This window comes from Daucus carota, chromosome 7 (assembly GCF_001625215.2).
Source record: "Daucus carota subsp. sativus chromosome 7, DH1 v3.0, whole genome shotgun sequence".
Classification (NCBI taxonomy): domain Eukaryota; kingdom Viridiplantae; phylum Streptophyta; class Magnoliopsida; order Apiales; family Apiaceae; genus Daucus; species Daucus carota.
This window is the reverse complement of record NC_030387.2, coordinates 3009649-3034212: the sequence shown is the minus strand read 5'-3', so window position 1 is coordinate 3034212 and position 24564 is coordinate 3009649. Positions and strand designations below refer to the sequence as shown.

The 24564-nt window shown below is 34.4% G+C and overlaps 4 protein-coding genes across 6 annotated transcripts; 3 read left to right on the top strand and 1 right to left on the bottom strand.

Moving 5' to 3' along the window:
* The first annotated feature begins 8274 nt into the window (after positions 1-8274).
* Positions 8275-11155, top strand: LOC108194325 (uncharacterized). Its single transcript, XM_017361276.2, has 5 exons — positions 8275-8536; positions 8639-8726; positions 8867-8937; positions 9036-9092; positions 10504-11155. The coding sequence occupies exons 1-5, from the start codon at positions 8429-8431 to the stop codon at positions 10714-10716; spliced, it is 537 nt and encodes a 178-aa protein (XP_017216765.1). The 5' UTR covers positions 8275-8428; the 3' UTR covers positions 10717-11155.
* Positions 11156-12684: 1529 nt separating this feature from the next.
* LOC108194147 (leucine-rich repeat extensin-like protein 6) lies at positions 12685-13089 on the top strand. Its single transcript, XM_017361054.2, has one exon. The coding sequence runs from the start codon at positions 12685-12687 to the stop codon at positions 13087-13089; it is 405 nt and encodes a 134-aa protein (XP_017216543.1).
* Positions 13090-15843: 2754 nt separating this feature from the next.
* Positions 15844-16269, top strand: LOC108196172 (pectinesterase inhibitor 10). The gene has a single exon (XM_017363329.2). It carries the CDS (start codon positions 15844-15846, stop codon positions 16267-16269), a length of 426 nt encoding a protein of 141 aa, XP_017218818.1.
* Positions 16270-19636: 3367 nt separating this feature from the next.
* Positions 19637-22748, bottom strand: LOC108196170 (auxin efflux carrier component 4). 3 transcript variants are annotated; one of them, XM_064082294.1, is made up of 6 exons: positions 21622-22748; positions 21195-21480; positions 21028-21113; positions 20620-20777; positions 20170-20246; positions 19637-20092 (listed from the first exon to the last, which is right to left on the bottom strand). In XM_064082294.1, exons 1-6 carry the CDS (start codon positions 22550-22552, stop codon positions 20026-20028), a joined length of 1605 nt encoding a protein of 534 aa, XP_063938364.1. In that variant the 5' UTR covers positions 22553-22748; the 3' UTR covers positions 19637-20025. The 3 variants fall into 3 exon arrangements, 2 of the variants coding, with proteins under 2 accessions (XP_063938364.1, XP_017218814.1); XM_017363325.2 differs by having other exon boundaries at positions 21195-21489; positions 21622-22747; XR_010285936.1 differs by lacking the exon at positions 19637-20092 and having other exon boundaries at positions 20620-20757; positions 21195-21489.
* Between the last annotated feature and the right edge of the window lie 1816 nt (positions 22749-24564).

The following is a 24564-nucleotide window of genomic DNA, read 5'->3' as shown; positions in this document are numbered from 1 at the left end:
TACCGATCTGAGCTAAGGTTTTCTGTTGGAATATCTACTCATTGACCTTTTCTCGATCATATTACCGTTTCTGCGGTGTTAGTTATCACTACAAGTTATCACTATAATATACTTGAAATTCAAGAAAATATTTAAATTATTTTTTTCCCTGCTATCATGATGCTTTTTACGGATCATATACAACTAGTACTACATGAGCCTCTAAATCATGGCCGGAGGTTTTTAGGATGACATAAATAATTTGTTCCGCTCCACCAATGATTCTGTACTAAATAAATTAATATTATTAAAATATATAACCAAACATTTCTGTAAAAATTAAATAATAGTTCTGTATTAGAAAATGATATCTTTTATAAAAGATTCATTATGATGCGTCCGTTTGTTTGAGAAGCTGCTTCTAGCTATGCTTTTATTAATCCGTTTGAGAATGCTAGCTTTTCTCTCGGAGCATCTATTTTTTTTCCAAACATTTTATTAACTTATTAAGTCCTCACTTATAGTCTACTCTTTTATTAACTTATCAGGTTCTCAGTTCTCACTTCTAATTAATCTACTTCTTTATCTTAATCAAGAAGTCACTTTTCTAAATTTACCCAATTCAAACAGCCTTTTAGTTGTGGGCATCGGGGAAAAACTTTTGGATTTAGTGTATCTTGTTAACAACTACTAATAATATCAGTCTGCGGCTTACAATGTATCTGCATCACAAGTTGTGGAAATTCATAGCGTTTTAGCTAGCGTTTGATATATACATGTAATACTTTGGAGTATAGTGCTATATCCAGAAAAACGGAACGTTCGCGGAACCAACCTTCCTTTGGCCCTATCTTTCTGGTCTACATGATTACATATACACGACGACATACTATATACTACATTATTCATACACATACATATATGCAGCCACCATGCATGCATTAGTATCTTGTTCTGTATACTGGGAAGTGGAAACCCTAATAATTCAGATCCGTTTAAGCAAATTGATAAGATATAGAAGTAGCTACCCATTATTACTTAATGCGTACTGAGTAAAACTATCAGTAACATTTAGTACATGCTCATGTATGTGGGTGTTTACAGAGAGACAGTGACAGATCGATCTGGAGACTGGTAGTGCTTACCAAGTCTCAATGACAGATGCTCTGGATGCTCTCCCCACATGACTTGCAATTTAATGGCGCATACACAGTGCAAATTTTGATTCCGGCTGTCTATAGACTATAGTTGCATTGATTATACACAGACACATGAAATGAGAGTGGAATTTTTATTTTTCATCACATTTTATCCTTAAAAATCAATATGTTTTTTAGTTTGAGTCCGGGCTATTTACTTCCTTACAAGTAAGAGCAACTCCAACGACATCTTAGTTCATTCGTTAAATTTTTGTTCCTAATTTTATGCATTCCTTATATTTTAGTTTAAAACTCTAGATGGCTAAGCTGTTTGAGTTGGTCTAACTATAACATGCAGTATGTACTATGTCCTTGCATATAAGGGTGTTTTCCCACTTTGTGTTACTTGCACCCAATTCCAACTATTTCACCTTCTGTCGGTGCCCCGTTTCCTTGCTGACCCGCCACTCACTATTTTTTTTCGCCACTGAGTAGGTCCTGTGTTTAATTGTTTTTGAGTACTTGAAGCCTTCAAGGACTTATCGTGGTGTTCATAAATGTAGCTAGCCTCTTTAATTATTTCTTTACTATGTAACAGTAAAAGAAAAACGGGTTTTTCCTATCAAACAAAAGATACGAGTGAATATAAGTGTACATGTAAGATGCATGTGTATTTGTATGAAAAGCAGTACTGCGAGTTAAAGGTTGAACAGACAACGAAGATGAGGTTTCAGAGAGTAAGGACTGCTTAGTTGACAAGAGGGTGCACGGAAATCAACACTTATGTGGCCGTAGTCCATGAGCAACTGTATATATGGAGTACTCCCTCCGTCGGGAAGCATGACGCACTTTAATACTCCTCTGAAATATTCTATTACTTATTTTTTAAATTTTTTAGTTTTATATACATATTTGGACCTTTTGAGTTTTAGCCCAGGCAGCAAAAAGATGTAAACCTAACTCGGCAGGATATTGCAGGCTTAGGCTTGCAGCATACATAGACCATAGACCCAACCTTCTAGACTTCTCAGCAAGCTACACAATTAAAGTGCCTTGGTTTTTAATTTTTTGCTAAAATTTAGTGCAATCTGCATATTAAACACTGCAGCATACATGGACCATAGACCCAAAGTTGGTTTTTAATACGTGAGGAAGAGTTGATTTTGGAAATATTCTCGTAACTTTTTAAACGATATAAAATATAGCTGCATAACCTTTTTTTGAAATTTTTCCTTTTTTTTATAAAAGTTTAGATAGTTAATTTTTATTTAGAATAAAAAAAAGTTCAAAAAAGATTTTCTTTAGTGTTTTCATATTGTTTAGTTTTATTTAGTGCTTGTACGAAAGAGTTTTTCCACGAATATATTTTTATACGGCTTGCAAAAAAATTAGTTATACATAAATAGTGGGTTGTGAATTTTTTGCCGTCTCTTTTGTCCAGCCCAGGTGGATTTAAAATCCTGGTTCCGCCCTTGCATGTTAAATAATTAATATATAGAATTAAATGAGACCGAAGGAGGTGCCCATGGATCTGTCTGTGGAGCATTAGCAGTACCACATCTCTCAACAAAAAATGAGACACTATGACCCTATGAAAAATGTAACTGTTTTCCAGGACACTCAGTTCGTTTTGGCGCAGTTGACGTATAAAGGGGGCTTTTACCAGTGATTTGTGGAGGTACTTAATTAGATATACATTGTGGCAAATGTTTTTCATAAATAACTTGTCGACATGGTTATGCAACGGCCCAGCTGCGGAACTTAATGGCTTTTGTAAGGTATTTTGATATTGTTATTGTGTGGAGGAGGAGAATTTCATTTTCATGTGTTTTATGCAATGACATTTTTGCATTTTTTCTCATTTGAAATGTTCTTAACTTGGTAATGGAGCTGGTGAAGTTTTTTTTTTTGGTGTAAGTTAATCATTTATATTTTACCGAAAGGGGTCTCAGTATGTAAAATTTAAGTTTCTGCAACCAGGATGCAGAGAATTTTGATCAATTACAGTTCGAATATAAATTTTCTAGACCAACAAAAATTCAGAATTAAAAATTGTACTAAGGGGCCGTTTGGTTCACTTCGGAGAAACGGAATGGAATCCAGAAAGGGAAATGCAGAGAAAGGAAAGGAATGATCCTGAATTGTTTTACCTGTTTGGTTTTGTTGCAGAAACGGAATGGAAATGTGTGTGATTAATTTTATATTCGATTTGTTTAATATTATATATTTTCAAAAGAGTTAAATGTATTCATATCTATACTAAGATAATTTATTTACATTCTAATAAATTAATATAATTTATTTAACCATACTATTATTTTTTTTAAATAAATTAACATGTGAATTATGTCACAATTATATTTAATTTAAAAAACTAAATTAAAAATTATTTTTAATTTCTAAAAATACTTTATATGATGATCTTTTATATTAATTGTTTAAAATATGAATTATAACTCAAAATAGAAAAAAGCTGGGGAAAGGGAATCCAAATACATAGCTGGGGGTGGGGAATGAGATATGAGGATTATTGGGTAAACCCACTACTAAAAAAGGGGAAAGGGAATGATGATTTTTACAAAACAAACACATACAAAGGGAATCAATCCGGCTGATTACCTTTCCCTTTCCTGAATACCCCTAACCAAACGGCCCCTAAAGGTATTCATTACCATTGTCATAAATAAATATATTTAATGACTATTTAACAGACTATTCTACTATCTATACTATACTATAATAAGGCAACATAGGTTTAATTTGTAGTCGTACAAAATTTTGGTTTGGTCATCTCTGTTGTAACTACAAGTCTATCACATGTAAACTTCTCTTGCTCTTACAACATTAAAGAATTTTATACCATTTAAATTACAAACACTTGAGATGTAGTAGAGGATAAAAACATCACTATTATTCTTTTAAATATAATTTATATACTACATTATAATAAACCGACATTCGTATAATTTTTAGTCATCCAAAAAATATAATCAGTTGGTAAATATAATCGGGTTAAAATCCAATTCATCAATTCTAAAATACTATTAAAATGATGTTAAAATTTAAATTATAATTAATAAATTACGAATTTTAGTTAAAATCCAATTCATCAATTCTAAAATACTATTAAAATGATGTTAAAATTTAAATTATAATTAATAAATTACGAATTTTATATCCGCCCGTGCTTCGCACGGGTTAAAGGCTAGTATCTATTATACGAGAACACGCTATTTACCTGAGCAAATCTATTCAAGATAAAAAGACTATTATCTCCCTGCCGATCATGCTTTCCATATATTATTTTGAAATTTTGAATGCTTATTTATTATTAATTTTTCAATAATATTATTGAAGTTAGAAACCACTAAAAAAAAGAGAGGACAAAACCGACTGTCACAAATGGTCGGTTACGTCCATAAACAGTTAGTTTTACATGTAGAATTGACCTACAACGGTGGTCAGTTTTAACCGGATTGATTTAGACACATTGGTCGTGTTTAATGTATAAAACCGATTATCTCAATGGTCGGTTTAACTAGGCAAAAAAATTGCGCGGCCGGGCCTACATTGACAGCTGGTGCCACTTGGACTCAAGTGCCATGTGTATACATATAATCGACCGGTTTTAAGTCGATTAAGAGGTTTGACCAAAAATAGTTAAATGTTTTCTGAGCAAAGTAAAACCAACCGGGTTCAGGTTTGTTCTAAAGGAAGTTATGGCTTGTCTGAACCGACCACTTATGACCGACTGGTGAAGGTGGTCGTTAAATTTGCTGATTGGGTTTATAACAGAAAAGGATTGTTTTTATTGGCTTAAAACCGACCACGCTTAACTGACCGAGTGTCGTGGTCGATTTTCTAACCTTCATCGGGTTTATCTCAAGAATCGTTGCAGTTCTCTGTATCTAATTAACATAACCGACCAGCCCCTTTCAAGTACGGTCGGTTTTCTGCAACGTCGAATGGTAAAAGTTGGCGGTTACGTAGTTTTTGGTTTTTTGATTTGTGGTACGGTAACCGTGGTCATTAAATTTAAACCCTGAAGGAGATTGAAATCCGAAACCCAATCGAGACCCAACGAAGTTTAAGATCCGCATTTTTTATGGACATTTTTGTATAGAGAGAGGGGGGAGGGGGCGAGGTTTTAGATAGAGAGGGGGGTAGAGAGAGAGAAAGATTTTGGGAAAGGGAGATAGAAGAAAATGAGATGGGGAAAAAGAAGGAGACTAGTGAGGAGAAAGAAATTTTTTCATCAGCAAAAAAATGGGTGAAAACCGACCACCAAACGGCCGATTATGTATTTTAACATAAAACGATGTCATCCTCCTTCTATAACGTGTATATATTACTCATTTTTCAAATAAATAAATATATTTAAAAATAAATAATATAGTTAAAACCAACCGACGGCCAGATTTTGTATTTAGACAGAAAATGACATTATTTTATCTAAATAATAATTAAAAACTTGATTAAAGATACCTAAACACTTAACCGACCGATAGTTTGGTCGTTTATGCTCTAGACACTTCAGCTCTAAAATCGACCAACCTCGTTTCAGTTGGTTTAAATAAATCGTAGTCTTATCTTCAACGCAGAACGACGTCGTACTAGTTAAAACTGACCTACTTTTAAAGTGACAATATCTTTGAAAATATTTTTGATAAAATAGTATTTTGAGTAATTTCCTTTATTCTCATTATATATTATTTTGATTAACGAATTTACTTATCAGCATCGAAGATGCTATTACATTTTGGAAAAGAAAGGAAAGAGACGAATGTATCCTTATTTTTTATTACTAACTTTTTTGGATTTTTTTTTTTTTTTTTTTTTTTTTTTTTGAAAATGAGAAGGAATCTCAACAATATGAAACAGCAGTTCACCGTGATAATTCTTTCATTCAAGAAAGCTTATTATCTAACCGTCGGACATGCAAGATGACCGGGGAAATTTAGACAATAAAACTTTAATGTCCGAAAAGAAAAACCCGTCTTCTTCCAAGAATCCTGAGAATAGAAGAAAGAAAACAAGAATAATATAAGTCGACATATATAACACATTATATATATTATAAAAATAAAAGATAATATATCCAATAATTAATTAATATTAAAATCACGTGTATATTGCATGAGATGATCAAAAAATTCCCACAATTATGATAACTCATAATTGAGACAATTAAGCTCTTAATTAAGGTACAATTAATAAAATATTAACGCCCTTAATTAAGACACAATTAACGTCCTCAATTAAGGCCAATTAACACCTCAAATAAGGCACATTTAACTCCATCAATTATGGAGCACAAATTACACCCTCAATAAAGAGGCACAATTAACGCCTTCATTAAGGCACAGTGAAGCGCCTTCCTTTTTGAAACCGGATCGCATGCTGATCCCGGAACTACCGTCGCCGTCGTCACCCTCAACCACCAAAATGGTATATATATTAAAATGCATTCATTTACAAGATTCAAAATTCAAATAACCCATAAATGGTACAAATATATTTAAATGCATTCATTTATAAGATTCAAAATTTGAATCTTTTAATTAATCTTCTAATTACTACATAAAAGTTCAAATTAAAGTATGAAGAGAAAATTCAAATTTTAAAACCAAATAAATTAAAATAGTCAACTTGCCATTCACAAAAACTAAAATTAAGACCTACATTTACTACTATTAAAATCAAATAAATTCCAAATTTTCAAATCTAAACTAAAATCATGCAACAAAATAAGTCAATCAGAATAATCTAATATCAAAACACGCGCTAATTAAGCACCATTACACCACCTCCACCGTCACCGTGCAAGAACCGGAAAAACACAAACATTCATCATGGACACTAGCGAAAACTAAAAATCGAAAATGCGAATCCAAAACTCAAAAATGTAACTAATCATATGATATAAAAATGATTACAAATACCCAATCTCCTCCGAATCAGGTAAAATAGATCAAGAAATGACAAAATATGATACAAAACAACACATACACTAATAGATTCAAGCACACCACACCATTATACTTAATCATGAAAATTATGAACCACACCATAATAATATATACTGTGAATCCATAAATAATCACATAACCATAATCATGAAGTATAATGTATTGGAAAGATCGCACCTTGTCGAAAAGACTAAAAGCTTTCTGAAACGCGACAATCTTATTTGGAGGAATGTATTGGTAACGGTATTGAGAAGATCATACGGACAGCCAAGAGAAATCATCCAAGCTGCCGAACTGCTGCCACAGATGCATAGGTGCCACAGATGATATGTAATCCATCTTTAAATCAATATTGTGCAGGTTTTCTAGGGTCAATTTCCACGGATAAAACAAAGACACAATATTCTGGTTTGGTGATAACAGGTTGAAGGCCACAAGCTCAAAATATTCTGGTTTGGTTTGGATTTCATTGATCAGTTTATGGTCCTTTTTATAAATCACTTAGACTTTTTACACATAATTCTATGTGGGTGTTTGTATTTCAGAAGCAGAAGCTCCTTCTGGCTTCTGCTTCTTTTGACCCGTTTGTGTAAATAAGCAGAAGCACTTTTAAAAAGCTGAGAATGCTACCTTCTCTCTCACAGCTTCTGCTTCTTTTCCAAACACTTTATTAACTTTTTTACTTCTCACTTCTAATCCACTTCTTCACTTTAAGTACGGAATCACTTTTTTTAAGCTTGGCCAAACGGCCCCTATGTGTTTTGACCACCTACTTATTAATATTTTTTTGAAATTTTATTTTTTAAAATAAAAATATATGTCTCATATTTTAGTTCAAAAAAAAATTTGAAAAAAATAATATTAAGCAGATGATCAAAACACGTAGAATGGTGTAAAAAAATCTAAAAGACTCGTAAAAAAGACCGGAGAAAGTACATGTTCTGAAAATTATCCTCTTACGTATTCCAATGTGCGTACAGCGTACTAGGTACTACAGCTCTCTAGAAAAAATATCTAAAAGCCTCGAGAAGAAATATCTAACAAACTTGCACACGTGTCGCACCCAAGTAACCTCCAGAACATTCCCGCACTCACCTCTCATTGGCTTTAACCTTCCAATCCCATCATAATCTACTTTTACTACAAAAATATCTCCCGCACCTTATATATACACGGATCACATAACCGACTTCATTCACACCTCTGTGCCAACTTAAATTCGAGGCTCAGTATTACCGAACAAATATTAATCAGACTATCGAACAACGATTAATCGACGATTTTTAAAAGACTGCATAGATTTCTTGCATTGGTATTGATTTTGTTACGTGAACTTTTTTGATGGAGCGTTCTGATAAGTTAGTGCCGGAAAATTATTACTCAGTTCTTGGCCTTTGTTCTGACTCGTCTGCGCAAGATATTCGACGTGCCTATCGCAAGTTAGCAATGGTACAATATTTGTGTTCGAGATGATTTATTTTTTTTTGTAAAAATCCAGCAGGAAATTGAAATTTCGAGATTATTGTGATTATTTTTTTGTTGATTGTGCAGCAATGGCATCCAGATAAGTGGAGTAAATCACCGGAACTGTGCGGCGTGGCGAAGCGTAAATTTCAGCAAATTCAAGAGGCCTATTCAGGTGAGAATTGATAAATTTCGTTACGATTTTATTGAATTTTATAGTGAAATTGTATGTAAAATTGTGAAATACGGTCTGGTTTGTGAGTTTTTGAGTATTTCGGTTACTGTTTGATTAAGTTTTGTGTTTGATTTGTGTAGTGTTATCGGATTCGAAGAAAAGGAAGATGTATGATGCAGGATTGTATGATCCTGATGATGAAGTGGATGAGGTTTGTTATGATTCTGTTGAGTTTAGTTTGATCCCTGTTTTGTTGTGTTTATTTTACGAATTATAAGTTTATAACAAGTTTCTTGAATTAATTTACAGGGATTTGCGGATTTTGTGGAGGAGATGGCATCTCTTATCCATAAGACTAGAAGAGAGGTAGATTTTCACTTACTTTGCATCTTCAGTTTGTGATTGCTTTGCAAGTTCTTTTTCGATTTTATGTGATTGTCTGTTTGAGTAGTGTTGAATGCATAATTTGCCTTTCTGCGGATTTTTGTATTTGTATCTAAGTGTACTTTCGTTCAGATTAGGTTCTATTGCGGTGGATTTGGTTCGGTTATCTTAAATAATCTTACTAACTTATAGAAATTTGATAGGTGTCAGATAGGATAAAAGAGATTCAAACAGAGATGGAATAACTTGATTAATTTTAAACGATATTAGCAAAGATCGGAACTTGTAACTAGCCGTCTTTACCATAATTCTAAGTAATTTGCTGAGTTCCCATTTGAGTATTTGCACAATGTATTTAGAATATGTGTGACAATAAACGCAACATATGTCTGTGCTTGTTTGATGCGTATTGGATTAATGCATTTGCTTGCCAAATACTTTGGGGGGTTGCATTACACCTTATTTGTGAGGTCTAGTGTGGAATGGTATTGGGATGATCACCGAATGATGCTGAAAATTTGAACTGAGGAGGTTGTTTGAAGCATTAATCTATGAAAGTTGTTTATGTGCCCTTTATAGAAATTATGCTTCGGAATAGTTATGTTGTATCTGGTCTTGGAAAGTAAACAGGATGTTGTTGTTTGTAAGCTTTCTTGTACGACATAATCAATTAACAGTTCTTTCTGATTCTCTGTTCATGGACTTTGCATCTGGCAGCCTAGGATATTTTTTGTGAATAAGCCTACACAATTATATGTCTAATTATATGCTTTTTAGTGTGCCTGGAGTCTTTTAGATTAGTACCTAATTTCAGCTTTGGAGCTTGTGGGGTGATTATGGTCATAGAAATGTTGGCATTTTGCATCTGTATAGTGATTAGTGATCAAAGGGAGGTTTCTCAGATGTTTATGTTTTTGGTAATAAATTTTGTAAGTGTTTGGTAATATTGTGATATTTTCGAGAGAGAACATAAATTTGGAATGTGCATCTTAATATTCAGAGAAAAAGGTTGTCAAACAACGTTAGGATCTTCTGTGCTGAAACAACAGAGAGAGCAATTTGGTGAAGTGTGCATGTTAAAATTTAGAGAAATAGGTTGTTAAACAGTGTTGGGGTCGTCTGTCCTAAAACAACAGAGAGCAATTTGGCGTCGGGATCTTCTGTCCTCGACCTGCTGCATAGATACTTAGCAAATAGCCTAGTAGTAGGGCTCTAGAAGTTATCTTCGTTTACTTAATCTGTAGTACTTCCTTAAATTCTTTAAATGTATGTGTTTTAGTTCTTGTAATTAAATGGTCACAAATTCGGAATTCTGAATGTTGTTGAACATATGAGTTTGTGTAGATTCAGGTGTACTGATTAGAGTTCTTGACTATCATTATTCATTATGCAGGAAAGACAATACAGCATGGAGGAACTACAGAGTATGTTTTGGGACATGGCCCAAAGTTTTGAGATTCCAGACTTGTCTACATCTTCGCAGGAAGAGGCGTCTTGGTTCAATAATCCACAGAAGCAGACATTTGGTTACGAATCTTCTCAGTGGTTTTGTTGGCAGTCCCCTATGGATGATACAAGGACCGCAAAAAGGCCTCGAGCAACATAAATTTTGTTTTAACACATACAAAAAGTTGAACCTTAAGGCATGATGCACATCAGCACATGCTTGAAAAAAGCCATAATACTGATCACAGCTGCAATTTTATTGTGCCACCTATCTCTGTAAATAGCTGGTATGCTTTCATTTCCCCCGTCAGTAACACGGAACAAAGAAATCACACGAAGTGTGTGTTGGAAGCATCAGCAAGAAGGGAAACCCAGGGGAAGTAGTAAAGAGTTAGCTTCAGAAAGTTAAATCAATGTGGTGGACTTGGCTCTTCTTTGTGTGACGGCATTAGATGCAATGGCGAGTTGTTTAAGTCGTCTTCTTCAACGCCGAAGTGAAAAAACTGTTTCTGTTTCCCTTCCAATGTTCTTGTTTTTTAAGTTTCTCTCTGTACTTGTTAAACTGAAGTTTTGAAGTATGGATTGCCTGTTGATTTTAAGTATCAGTTCAAATAAGTTGTTCGTTGATTGTATACAACCTATTCTTTAGTCCGGTTTGGCCGTTTGGGTACTCAACTGGAAAAGCCTTCACTTTGGGGCCAATTGATATGAACAAGTAGTCAAAGTACTAATCTCTTGTTTTAGGAATTAGCATTGGTAGTGTTTCTTCTAATGGCTTCAAGGTGGATAATGGATAGTTGGGATTAGGTATTATGCAGTTAAATGAAATATTTATTAGCCTCTATGTCCTAATATTTTTTTGCGGTTTTCTTTTTGAATGTGTTATCCAATTTTTTACATTTCAAATATTATCAAAAATGTTCAATAGCTCCTATCAATTTTCTATTTATTTTTTCACACTAATTTTACTTCAGTATCTCCATTTTATATATTAAAAGTCAATTGATCTCACAACTTCACCTATTTTTCGTTTTCTTCTCCACTATTTCATATATATATTTCTTATTCAGGATGCTCAAATTATATGTAAATAAATGATTGAGACGGAATAATGTTAACAGTGGAATAAGTTGAGCGAAAGCAGAATAATGTTAACAGTGGAAGTTGTTGGATGATGCTAGAGAAGCATATGGGGCGGTGGTGTTTTAAGCTTATCTATCCAAAGCAAATAAATTCTTCCTTCTTACTCATTTGATTCCTGTGTGTGCGACTCCGTGTAATTTCTAGGTGCCCTCTTTTCACTTCCTTTCGATCTGGCTTCCCTTGCTTCGTCATTAAAAAATATTGAATCTCGAATTTTTTATAAATAATTCAAACTTTAATGAAAATATGAAATATTACCAGCATAATACCGTGTCATAAATAAATTGGATGGAGGCTGTGCCTTTATAGAACACGCTTTTATCCGAATAGTGTTAATTTTTGTCATCTCGCAGGTTAGCTACATCTTTAAGATTCCTCCTAGCATCCCATTATCTTTCTTTATTTCATATCACTCAATAATTTCTGCACTACATATCATTACTTGCTATACTAAGCAAACACACTTTAATATACTGATGTGTTTTAGAAAGTATTGCTCTACAGATATAAAATGGGTTTTTTTTATCAAATGATAACTCGCATCAAAAATTCGAGAATTTAAACGTTACAAGTTTATTTGGACCAAAACGAAATATCCCGCATCAAAAATTCGAGAATTTAATATGACAAAACAGACGCACCAAGATAATTAATGAATATAAACGAATCAGGGGACATTAATAATGTATTAAGTACCGTGAATCCACATGGTAGGCCATGATTTTGACACAATAACATGCAAAGAAGTCTAGATCTTCCCTGGTAGATGAAGCTTATTGACAAATTAACAAAACATTCACATTTATAAACAGAAGCTAAACATCGTATCACTTTCATTCTGTTCTGCTTAATCAACTAGTAACTTAATCAGTGCCCCCAACTTTTTCTTCACTTCCAAATTATTATAGCTTATTATATACTACCAATTCATTTATAAATCTCCGAAAATTGTATGTTACTTAGGAAGTACGTAACAAATTAAAACATGACCCCCCTTCTAGCAATTTCTCTTGTTCTTTTTCTTGTTGCAGCTCCAGTTCATGGATCAGATCATCCAAGGAAGCTCCAAGAAAGCTCAGTGCCTGTCGATCCCAACGGCGCAGTCAAGTGCGGTAGTTGTCCGTCTTGCAACGCGCCGTGTACTCAGAGTCCTCCCTCGTTGCCACCACCGTCACCACCACCACTTCCAAAGGCGAAAAAGCCTTCGAAATCGAATCCGAATTGCCCTCCTCCACCATCATCATATATCTACATGACAGGACCTCCTGGAAATTTATATCCAGTTGATCCCAATTATTCGGGGGCCTCGCGGAATTTGCTCCCAGGGCGATCACTTTTAGCTGGCTGTGGATTCTTGAGCTTCTTGGCTCTGAAAATTATGGCTTTGTAAGGTTCCAAGAAGGGTGAATTTTTGTGTAAGTAGCTAGCTTTGGATCCAGAAAATAAAGTTTTATATCGAATATGTACAATAATATTTTGATCAGGGACATATTGCATGTAACTAGATGCATATACTAATCTTTTTTTGTTTGTTAATTGATCAATGCTTATACTATTCTATAACAACATAATTATCTTCTCTTGTTCTTAACTTATTGTAAGATTATAAGTTCCTGCTATTCATGAATTAATATAGTGTACTGATGGGTTGTTTCCTATAATTGATTGTCGCTTACTTTTCTCGATCTTAATTCGCGTAGAAATTCCGAAATTCCCATACTAGTTCGAATCAGGGAGACATAAATTAGATAACTTGTATCATAGAATTACTTAGCTTACGGATCATATCACCAGGCTTGACAAAACCCATGTATAGCTTCTTCGTAATCTCGATTTAACCAATCGAGCAACCATATGCTTTGACCCGCATTGAATGCCTAGCCATTTGTCGAAAAAAAACAACTTATATTTTGAATTCGAAATCATTTTAAAAGTTTACAACTTAAAAAATTATTCCCGATTTCACGGTTCTTATTCGAAAATCTTTAGTTGATCATATCTGGGCACAAAAATGAAAGTGATATTCGAATATAATTAACTGAGACTGAAGTGATGAATTAACGTTGGTGTATGTATGGATTGTTAGTTGACAAACTTTTGATTGACGAAAGCTACGCGTTATCAACTAGCTAGCTTGGGTTCCCCCACTAATCGGTTACATGTTGGGCTTTACTATGTAGATCAATAGATCACAGGTATTGTCAATGTCGAATATTTAGACGTGGCTGCTTAGTAGTGGGACTCTTTTCTTTCATGTTCTATCCTCTGTCTATCGTTTTCACTCTTTTCCGAAACAAGCATAATATTACCAAAAGCAAAATAGAATTGGCCTTCCATCACATTCTTGAGTATTATATTTTCTTAGGACCATATTCGACTCTTAATTTGATATTCAAAAATCGCTGTTATAACTCTTGATCGTGAATTGATCACTTGTTGGAACCGTGAATTAAATGAATGTAGGATATTCTAAATTCCAGGGTCAAGAATTTTATGAAATGTTTCAAGGACTTTCGAGTGGTGGGTGGTGACTGGTGATGTCCAAAATCAAAAGTAATCGTAGATTATGTGTCGGTTCATCGTTTGTTCATATCTTTTCACTTGCACAAAGTCGGTATGCAGAATTAGGTGTTAGAGCATCTCCAACCATATCACAAGCTCTTAGTTAAAAGTCCATGTGACTTTTCAAAATTAAATTTTATAATCAATGTTCATAAAAAATAAAACTCCAACCACAGCAATCCCTTGTATATGATTATAGCTGATGGCTATATTTGTCGATCCAGATCTGTAGCGAATTTCACGTCATCTCCTGCAATTTATTTTCCTCTTTCCCATTGATTAAATATTATTTATTACTATATTAAACTGATATATTCTATTTATAACAATCTAAATATTAATAACATACTATTTTTAAATTATAGCCAACCAATATAGCCAATACCATTCAAGCACAATGTCTTACAGGTTTGGTAAATTTTATATAATGTCTTACGGATCCAATTTAGCCAAAAATTATAACCAACGCCGTTGGAGATGCTCTCACAGTACTTGTTAGTCGTCCAAATTAATCCCCCTCAACAATAAATTAAAAACAAGTTTCTTCGTTTCAAAAAAAAACAAGTTTCTTATTAAAGTATCTGGGCAATCACAAAAAGAGCGAGAAATATTATTCGACTAATATCAAAATTAATATGAGAGTATTTATGTATTTATAAAAAAGGAGCAAAAGAGATACCATTGCATTGCATGGGTGTCAATGGATCAATGGATCGGATCTGACATGATCTATATCTTGATCGGTTTAATTTTACCAGATTCGGATCAGATTTTAATCGGATTTTTTAGAACATGATCCATATCCTGATCCGTTAGATCACGGATTTTCGGATCGGAACTCCGCTCAGTAAATATTGAAATAAAAAAGTCTTCATCTATAAAATTGTTTTGTTGAAATCACTCATAATAACAATTTATAAAATCAAAATGCAACATTTTAAAATGCAAAAACACATCCGTTCAAATATTATAATTACAAATTTTTGATGAATTCCAAAAATTTAGGATTTGAAAACACTACATTAACTTAAAAATATTACAAATCCTTCAATAAAATATTGGAACTTACTAATACAACCCAAAGTCCCAGCCGCAAAACCAAATGTCTAATAAGCCTAATTATCCAATTCCAAATGCTCTATCTCTAATTTTATGGAGCAGAATTCATTTTCTAAGAAATCAGCAGCTCTAACAGCTGCTAGCCACCATTTCCATTCCAGTTTTCTTAATGTAGTCCTTACTCCTTTTGCATGGTGGTGGCCAGGGCATTACTAGTCCCCACTTATATGCTTATTTTCTAAACACATGCACAGCCCATCACACATAATTTACTCCTTGATCCAACAACAACAGAGCTCTTACTTAGACAAGTGATCCATCATCACTTTGAACATGAAAAAGGAAAGCCCGTTTCCAACCAAACTAAAGTGCTGGCCAACTTTTTATTATAATAGCTCCCCACACTCTTTTTTCTAATTTGTACATCTAGTGGAGACTCATTGAGCCACAAAAACACCAACCCTCTGCCTCTTTTAACATCATCTCATTTCCTAAACACACATCTACTGCATTTCCCCATACCATGTCTCCAAAACCTAACCTGCACACACTCCTCCCCTTCTTAGTCCTCATAAATTTACTGAATTTTCCGACATTATCATCATCGGAGACCGAGTGTACTACGTACCCTTGCTCTCCTTCACCGCCATCAGAGTCCGCGACAGCAGGCACAATGTCACCCCCGCAGCTCACGGGGGGATCTGTCTACCCTCCACCAGCGCCAGGAGGTTCATTACCAACTAGCCCTTTACCACCTGGTCAGGCCAGTAGTGCAACTCTGCCATCTCCTGACTCTGTAGTGCCTTGGTATCCTTATTACAGCAAGAGGCCTAGTCATGACACTGATCAGCCTTCTTCAACTTCTCGTGCCACACGGACGGTTCTGATTGGCTCAACAGTTGTTCTTGTTTTCGGTTTCTTGGTATCCAGTTTTCAGACCTTTTATTAGAATGTGTTTGAAGTTTCTGTTTCATCTACATGTATTTATTGATTAACAGATTTTATAACTAGTATAATGTTTCATAAATATTGATGAAGGTTGTTTTTATTTCCTTTGATTATGGTAAGACTTGAAATATATGTTTGGGTGCGCCCACCAGACTGCTTCCAAATCCATTTACTTAATTTTTCTTGATAAATTTCACCGTTATATTAAAATTGTTTGGCAATTTGGCGACTTTATGTCTTTATCTATCAAACTCATGAATCTAATTTAAGCGATAATGTAAGCAGTGTTGTAAAAAACGTGAGCGAGCTTTATTCCGCTAAAATATGGAACAAGAATTGTACATGCTAAATTCTGCACATTATTTTACAGAACTGTAAGATACAGAATAGTTGTCCTCAAGTGAAACTTTCCACCACCTGGATCTGGGGGCTTGATGGGAGGTGCAACCTTTTTCCGCATGAAACAAAAACTATCATCGTGTCAGCACATGCCCAGTAAAATCTTGAAATGCATTCGTCCAATTTTATATTTAATTTGTGTACCAAGCAAGCCCTTATTTTACTGGGCTTCCTTTTTGCTGGATTCAGTGTACTGGACCACCGGTGTGCGCACAGAAGAACAGTAGTTTTATAAAGGATCTTAGGGCCCAAAGGCCAAAGTTGTTTGAACTTTGAGGATATTGCTTTGTTGGCCTAGAAACGATATTAGTGGCCAGTGGGCTCTTATAAGGCTGTAGTCACTGTTAGCACAAATTCATGATGAAATTGAAATGAATGACCTCAAACAAAGTCTGACTATCCAAATATATTTAATATAGGCAAAAATATGAAATTATTTAACTTAATAAAGATATCGGAAGAAACAACCACACTCAAATGCATGCATGTCGATTATAGAATTATTGGTAGTCTATTATAGAATTAATTAATGCATATAAATTATAATAGTAGTATTCCCTCCATTTCAAATTATATGTCCATTTTCAAAAAATCACACATTTTAAGAAAAGTTAATTTTGAGAAATATGTGAATTGTTAATTTTGAGAAATATGTGAATTTTAAGTCATTAATTAAACATAATATGTGGTATATGTTTGATCTTGGAAATATAATTTAGAAATATGTGAAGGAAAGTTGATTTTGAAAATATAAATTTGCATTGAAAGTTGAAGTGCACAAATATTTTGAAAAAAAAATTATTTTCTAAAGTGGCATGTATTTTAAGACGGAGGGAGTTAGAAATTAAAAGTCCCTCACGTAACTACACAATGGTCCCCAACTTCCTTAAGTGTACTGGGCCCTAAACCAGGCCCAATGTCTGCCTTTCACCCTACACTATTCGTAATCACAACTATTCTTTCTTCATCAATGTCAATTTACGTGCATTTGTTTGCATGTACTCATTTAATTAGCATCTTAACTCGAGTATGCATCTCGTTCGTTCCCACTTGATTTTAAACCGAAGTTCACTGTTCACAATCTAAAGATGTCGGTATCTGAAATTCAGGAACCAAATTAATATTCGATTATCACGTTAAACACCGTTTTCCTTTAAATTTTTTTTTGAGATTTCATGTGTCGACGATAAAATAATCTCATGTATTTATAAGTATCACACTCCGTGATGACTTGATTAAGCTAAAATATCATACTCTAATACCATAAAAATCACTGCCCAGTGTATATAGTCCGAACACTTGGATACGAATCGTATACTGAATCAATAATTAAATGCTTCTTTTATGGAGAAATTCATTGTCGAAGTCCCTACGGAGCCTCTAGTTGAGTATATTTTCTCGCGTAATGTGTTGATGGTGCAAAAACAAACACAATAATCCACAATATCTAGCTATGCCCTGGAGAGTCATCTTCTTGTACATATGCGCATATGGTTTGCCCGTGTTTGTGTTTTATCAGACCTGGCTAGCACCACATGAACGTGTTATGGGTGTCCATATGATGACCGTGGACCTTGCATGTTTTGTCCACGTACTTGTAGCAACTCCAATGTGTTGAAAAAAATGTTAAAATGTCATGTGTCATGATGTGACATGATATTCTTGTTGGTTCTCCATTTAACTGGAAAGAATGTCAAGTAAAGTTGTCAAATTTTGACACACTCCTAAAATAAAAAAAAATGTATAAATCACCCTAAAGTCATTTAATTTCCAATGTTGTGATAATTATACTTGTACAAATACATGGTAACTTTGGGTCCCAACCATTGAAACAGATTTTTATATAAAAGTTGCCGAAAGAAAAAAAATTATAATATTTTTGATGATTTATTATTTTAAGCAACTTTAGTTAGCACTCTCATTGAAGATACTCTCAAGAACGGGAGCCATAGGTGAAGGCGAACGTGAAGGTGAATGGGAGCCTGAGTTAAATGATTAGTATCAATCGTGATGGTATAGTCGGGATTGAAGTTTAATAGATGAAGGTGAAGGTGAATTAGTCGGGTGATTGAGAATTTGAATTTGAAATGATTAATTAAATTCAAAATCAGATATTCTATAATACATTATAATAATATTTGACATATAGTTTAAATATTATATAACATATTATATAAAAATTTATAATGAATAATCAGATGTTAAAAATCAAATTGAAAATATCTTGTCGTGATTAACCACGATTTAATTTATCAAATCGGAAATTTTCAGAATCGTGTTAAAAAACACGGAAGACAAACAACTTGGCATGACATGTTACTTGTATTTGTACGATAGCTTGCTGTTGAATTAATTCTAAGCTGTAAAGCTGGGAACTGATTCCCCTTATTCAACAATTTGGACTTTGGAAGTGTTTTCAGACCATTTTGAACCATGCATCTAAGGTGATGGTGTGAATTATTTGTGTGGAAGCAATTCTAGTATTGCGTATGTTTTCTTGTTGCACAATACTTACGCATCTAAGTTGGATTTCTCAGTATCACCCTCAAATCCTCAAGACTTTAACTACCTTGTGTCTATGACTAACGGTATTATGATTAGAAAAGGCATCAAAGCCAAAATTCAGGAGAGTCTATTCCAAATAAATATTGGGATTATATGTTTAATGAAAACAGGGCAAGTTGGACATATATAGATCATAAAACTTGAATTCCCAACTTCTAGTAAAACAAAATGATATATATATTGTGATAAAGAAAATTAAATAACAGGTTCTTATGATATATCTATATATGTTTATATATATTTCTATGTATATACCATCGGTCATTTAACATTATTTTCAAATTTTCTTAGCTAGGAATTGTTTATTTCTATTGCGAAAAAAGGATGTAAATCATGTAGTAAAACAAAATGGATATATAGATGCAGACATGCAGTGAATGGGAATGGAAAAGACCGAAAGCGAGGAGATCTTGAATCTTGTCTCAATTATTTTCTCAGGAGCGAAAAAAATCAGAAATTTACCCTATCTTTACACCAGCGAGATTTACAATTTACATGCTCTCATAAACTTTTTTCAACTCTTAACATCTACTTTTTTATATTTCATATCACAAAATGATCCTCATATATCAGGGTCTTCAGTCTTAACCAAGTTAAACTAAGAGCCTAAGACTACCAGGACCCAAAAATGCCATAAAGCCTCCATTTCTTCATAGTATCACTTTCTCTATCTCAAGATCATCAGGCACCGGCAGCCAAAATCATTGCTCTGTTCCAAATTTTTGATCAAAATTTTGTCTTTCCGAGATCTCGCATTCATGGTTTCTGCCTCGAAAATAAGTAGCTTATCTCATCACAACCCAAGGATAATGTAGTACACAAGAGTGATGGGTAACGCTATTAACATTCCAAAGATAACCCTGAATCGTTCCAGGAATTAAAATGAGTTCGATATCACATTTATAAAAGAAAACGGAATTACGAATTTAGGACTTACGCGGTGCTAAGTATGGCTGGATATACATTGTATTCTTTCGCAAACACGAATGGAACAATCCCTTGTGGAAGTGCAGCCTGTCAAATTTAAAGTCACTTAAAAGATTTGATAAGCATATGGCACCTAACTTGCACCATCTGTGTTCCCTCTAGCTAGCTTTTTGTATCGTACATTGAGGCTGTTTGAGTGAGTTTAAAATAAGTGTTTCTTTCTTAAAGTAAAAAAAGTAAAGTAGAAGTGAGAAGCAAGTTAGGACTTATAAGTGATTAAAGTGTTTGAGAAAAAAGTAGAATTCGTGAGAGAAAAGCTAGCATTCTTAACTTTTTATAAGTGCTTTTCCACTTTTTACACAAACGGATCAAGAAAAGTAAAAGCTGACTTATTACAGAAAGAAGCACTTCGTTCCGGTTGGCACATTATGTTAAGTCACTCTAGATTTCTATTGCTCACCTGCACAATTGCAACACGAAGCAGGGTACCGCGAAGGCCAACAGCGACGGAAGCTGCTGCCATCACTGCAGGGCCGGTGAGAAATCTCACAGCCATAGCAAAAGTCGCGACTGAGTTACCGCAAGCAATTATCTTGGGCTGAAGAGCCATGAACAACCCTTTAAGAAAACATTGAAAAAAAAGGGAAATTCGTAAAACACGATTCTAGATATATTCGACGACTATTTTTATCCTTTCGGCTAAAAATGAACGACATATCCAATTATGTGATCCCCACTTATCAGAACTGCATGAACCTTGGTCCCTTGTTGGACTTGAAATTGGATTATTGGTGCTTGAAATAAAGATTCTCAGAATGAAGAAAAGATCAAGCAGAGCTAAATAGTTGCTGATTAACCGATTTCTCACCTAAGCTAAACATAGCCATTCCAAGACCAGCATCAGATAATATCGAGATGGACTCATCCACTATTTTCGGCATTGTAATATCCCACCTACAATCAAAAAAATTTACATTTATAAATTTTTCACAGCAAACTCATGATATTATGCCAAGATTTATCTTTTCGGCTTACCGGTAGGAGACGAGAGCCCAAACTAGACCAATGAGGCTGGAGTAAGTATTGGGGTTTCGAATAAGCTTACGCCACACCATAATCAATATCAAACGGGTCATAACGCTTGTTGGAGGCATTATTTTTCCGGTGCCAATACCATGATCCATAGGGACTTTAAGATGATGTGCAGAACTAGAGCTCGACCCCAATCTTGATACTCCCATGTGCCCCTTTTCTGTCTCCTCGTCGTCGCCTCTACCAGCACCCGTGAAGCTCGTAGTATCACTAACAAACCCCTCGTTTTCTAGAGCAGCTTCATGAAGACAATCAAGAAAACAAAATACGAACTCCTTGCATAAGTATTTATTATACAACCGGGACTAATTAAAATTAATTAGCATGAACAAAATAAATTATAGCGATAAATGAATTAGTTGGATGATACCTTTTGATTCCCAATTTTGTGAGTGATCAGTACTAGCGAGCTTGATTTCCTCAACATTCGATGGTCTCGGAGTTGGACCTCTGGAAGATTGCACCGAATACACTTGATCACCCGGGCCGAAATTCGAAAGCCTACCACCCGGAAACCCCATCATCGAGTAAAAATCATTGTGGTTAAAATTCGAACCTCTAGGACTCGAGCTCAGGCTATAAATCTCCGCTCCCGTGAGATTCGAAGGCCTCGGAGTCATCCCAGACATCGAACCTGAACCTAACCCTGAACCTAAACATCTTCTCGAAGCATTAGATTTTCTCACCGTAACATGCAGCTTCCCATCATTTCCAATCTCCGCATCCGTCTCCAAAAAATCATGCCCGTCTAACGAAACCACATCCGAATCAACTTTGAATGAGACGATTGAAGCAGCCGTTTCGGGGAACTGTTCCATGATCAGCATCTTAGCGCCACGATATTCGAACAAAAACAGTAGCAGTGTGTACCAAATAATACATTGCAAAACCACAACTTGAACCATTAAACTTCCGGAGTAGTCACCATACATAGCAATTAACAGAGGAATTCCCATGACGAGGGTATTAGGAAGCGTCGAAAGAGAGAAAATCGTGATCATCCAGTCCAGGTTTCCTTTTTTGCTAAATTTAGCCCAGAGGCCTAGGACAACAAGCATTATAATTTTTTGTAGCGTGTCGGCTGCGATGAAACGGAAGTTCATTTCGTAAGGATTGTTGGTGGAGATGAAGTGGAAGGACAGGAGAGGGACTGCAAAAATCGCGACGAAACGGTTAATGCCGGAGCACTGGTCCGGGGTGAAAATCTTCCACCACCGGACCGAGCCGTAGGCCAAAATCATGGCCACGTAAAGAGGAAAAACCGCGGTTAAGACCGTGTAAAGATCGTGCCAAGAAATCATGGTTAGTTAAAGGCTATAACACCAAAAAATATTTATATTTAACGGTAAATATGTAAGTTGATCTAATCACTGCAGCTGCTACAAGTACTGTTATTGAGCAGCTGCATGGCTGAGATTCTAGGAGAGAGTGTTTGTGTATGTGTGTTTTTAGTTTTATAAAAGAAGGATAATAATGATAGAAGGAATAAGACAAGTGATGGAAGAATAATCATTCATTTTTAGATTATACAAAGCTTCTCTCTCCAGGATGGATAAAATCGGGCTGAGGACTTGATGGACAGGTGTACTCATGATATTTTTTTAAACAAAATTTCACGATACCAAATGTTATAAAATTACTAAAAAATTTGGAAAGAAATTAAAAATATATAAATATATTTCAAAAATTTGCTTGGTGTCCCAAAAAATTGCTCCTACATCTGTTCTTAGAGGCAGTAACTTTGACGGACATCTAAAAGAATTTACTTTTTTAAGTAATGAATTTTAATTAAGAATCAGTTGAAATAAGTTCCTCCTCAGTTTATATAGAGTTCAAAGTTTTATTATTTTTGGTCCAGACTTTTTTGAAATCGTCCATGTTTAACCTTTATATACATTTTAACTTTATTAAGATCATTTCACTGAAATTATCACTTATAACTGATACGTTCTCCAATCACTTAAGTATCTGGTCAGACAGTCAGTCAAATATCAGTGCTCGTCTTTGAACGGAGTTGAGATTGGATGTTTGAAACAAAAGTCATACTTGGCGCAGCAATGCCTTCAAAGTTTTTTTGAAAGTTTCGCTGTTCATGTAACTTTGACCATGCTTATGTACACTTAAACAAATTTTCACCGAGTTTCACAGTCTGTTAAGTACACATGTTAACTCAATAATAATTTAATCAAGAACAAATGCAACAATAATACAAATATTAGCTGACCGTGTAAGAGTAAGGCCTCAATCATATTAATAGTTTCTTAATGATTTGTCTGAGAACTTAAATTCTATTTGAAATTCTTATTTTCATCAAATGATCCATGTTTAAATATATGTGAAAATACTGATTATAAATTATATTCAAATTCACTATGTTCGAATATTAATATAAAATTAAGTATTTGAAATAAAATCTCAAATCATATCATTTGAAGTCCAAATTTGAAATTGAATACATATTTTCAAATACGCTCTTATTTAGTTGAGGTCTGGTATATATTATACGAGCAGAATTCGATAAGTTTCGTTAAACAATGAGCGAACTCAGTTCCCTATTAAACTGAACTAAGGATGACGCTTGTAAAATTCAATTCGAAGCAAACTCAGTGACATTATTTATACACTTCTTCAAACATATCGAACTCGAACTTTTTATTGGATAATTCAATTCGTTTGCCAGCATCTTACGGGTCAATGGCCGAACCCGAGCAAGATAAACATGTCATAAAGATTATTGAATGAATAAATGAGACTGAGGGACCAGTGTTAAGCATGTATTACTACTAACTTTTTTAAAAGAATTTGTCTAGTTTGTGCTCATGAGCACATGCTAAATGCAGAGTTTTCTATGTTTTGAAAATTTTGATTGGTGCGATAGTTGTATATATAGGGGGTTTATCATTATTAAGATATGAGAGCCAATAAAAATAATCAAATTTATAAAATTCCTCGTTAACATGTGTCATGGGCACACAATAGAAAAACTGTTATTAAAAATAGAGGCCAGTTTGACTAAGCTGATATTCACTTCCAGTATAGAAAGTCCATGTTCTGTGCATAATATATGAGCAAGTCTGCATGTGCGGCGACAGTGGTTTGTTGCGTTCATGGGAGATGTTGATATCTCGTATTTATATATTTGTGTGTTTGTATGTCAAAATAAATGGGTCCATATGCCTGACTTGAACCTCGTCATAAAGGCAGGGATTCATAAATGGATAATAGAGGGATGAAAGGAAAGGACCAGAAGCTATAGCTAAAATGAACAAGATTCTGGTGGGAATGTTTCATCTCCTGCACATGCATGAATGTT

Excerpts from the sequence above, each read along its gene's own strand:
- LOC108194325 (XM_017361276.2), top strand. The coding sequence starts at position 8,429 with ATGGAGCGTTCTGATAAGTTAGTGCCGGAAAATTATTACTCAGTTCTT. Across the intron at positions 8,537-8,638 it reads CCTATCGCAAGTTAGCAATG|CAATGGCATCCAGATAAGTG; the intron begins GTACAATATTTG and ends TTGATTGTGCAG. Across the intron at positions 8,938-9,035 it reads CTGATGATGAAGTGGATGAG|GGATTTGCGGATTTTGTGGA; the intron begins GTTTGTTATGAT and ends ATTAATTTACAG.
- LOC108194147 (XM_017361054.2), top strand. The coding sequence starts at position 12,685 with ATGACCCCCCTTCTAGCAATTTCTCTTGTTCTTTTTCTTGTTGCAGCT.
- LOC108196172 (XM_017363329.2), top strand. The coding sequence starts at position 15,844 with ATGTCTCCAAAACCTAACCTGCACACACTCCTCCCCTTCTTAGTCCTC.
- LOC108196170 (XM_017363325.2), bottom strand. The coding sequence starts at position 22,552 with ATGATTTCTTGGCACGATCTTTACACGGTCTTAACCGCGGTTTTTCCT. Across the intron at positions 21,490-21,621 it reads ACAAAATTGGGAATCAAAAG|CTGCTCTAGAAAACGAGGGG; the intron begins GTATCATCCAAC and ends GTCTTCATGAAG. Across the intron at positions 21,114-21,194 it reads TGGGCTCTCGTCTCCTACCG|GTGGGATATTACAATGCCGA; the intron begins GTAAGCCGAAAA and ends TTTTGATTGTAG.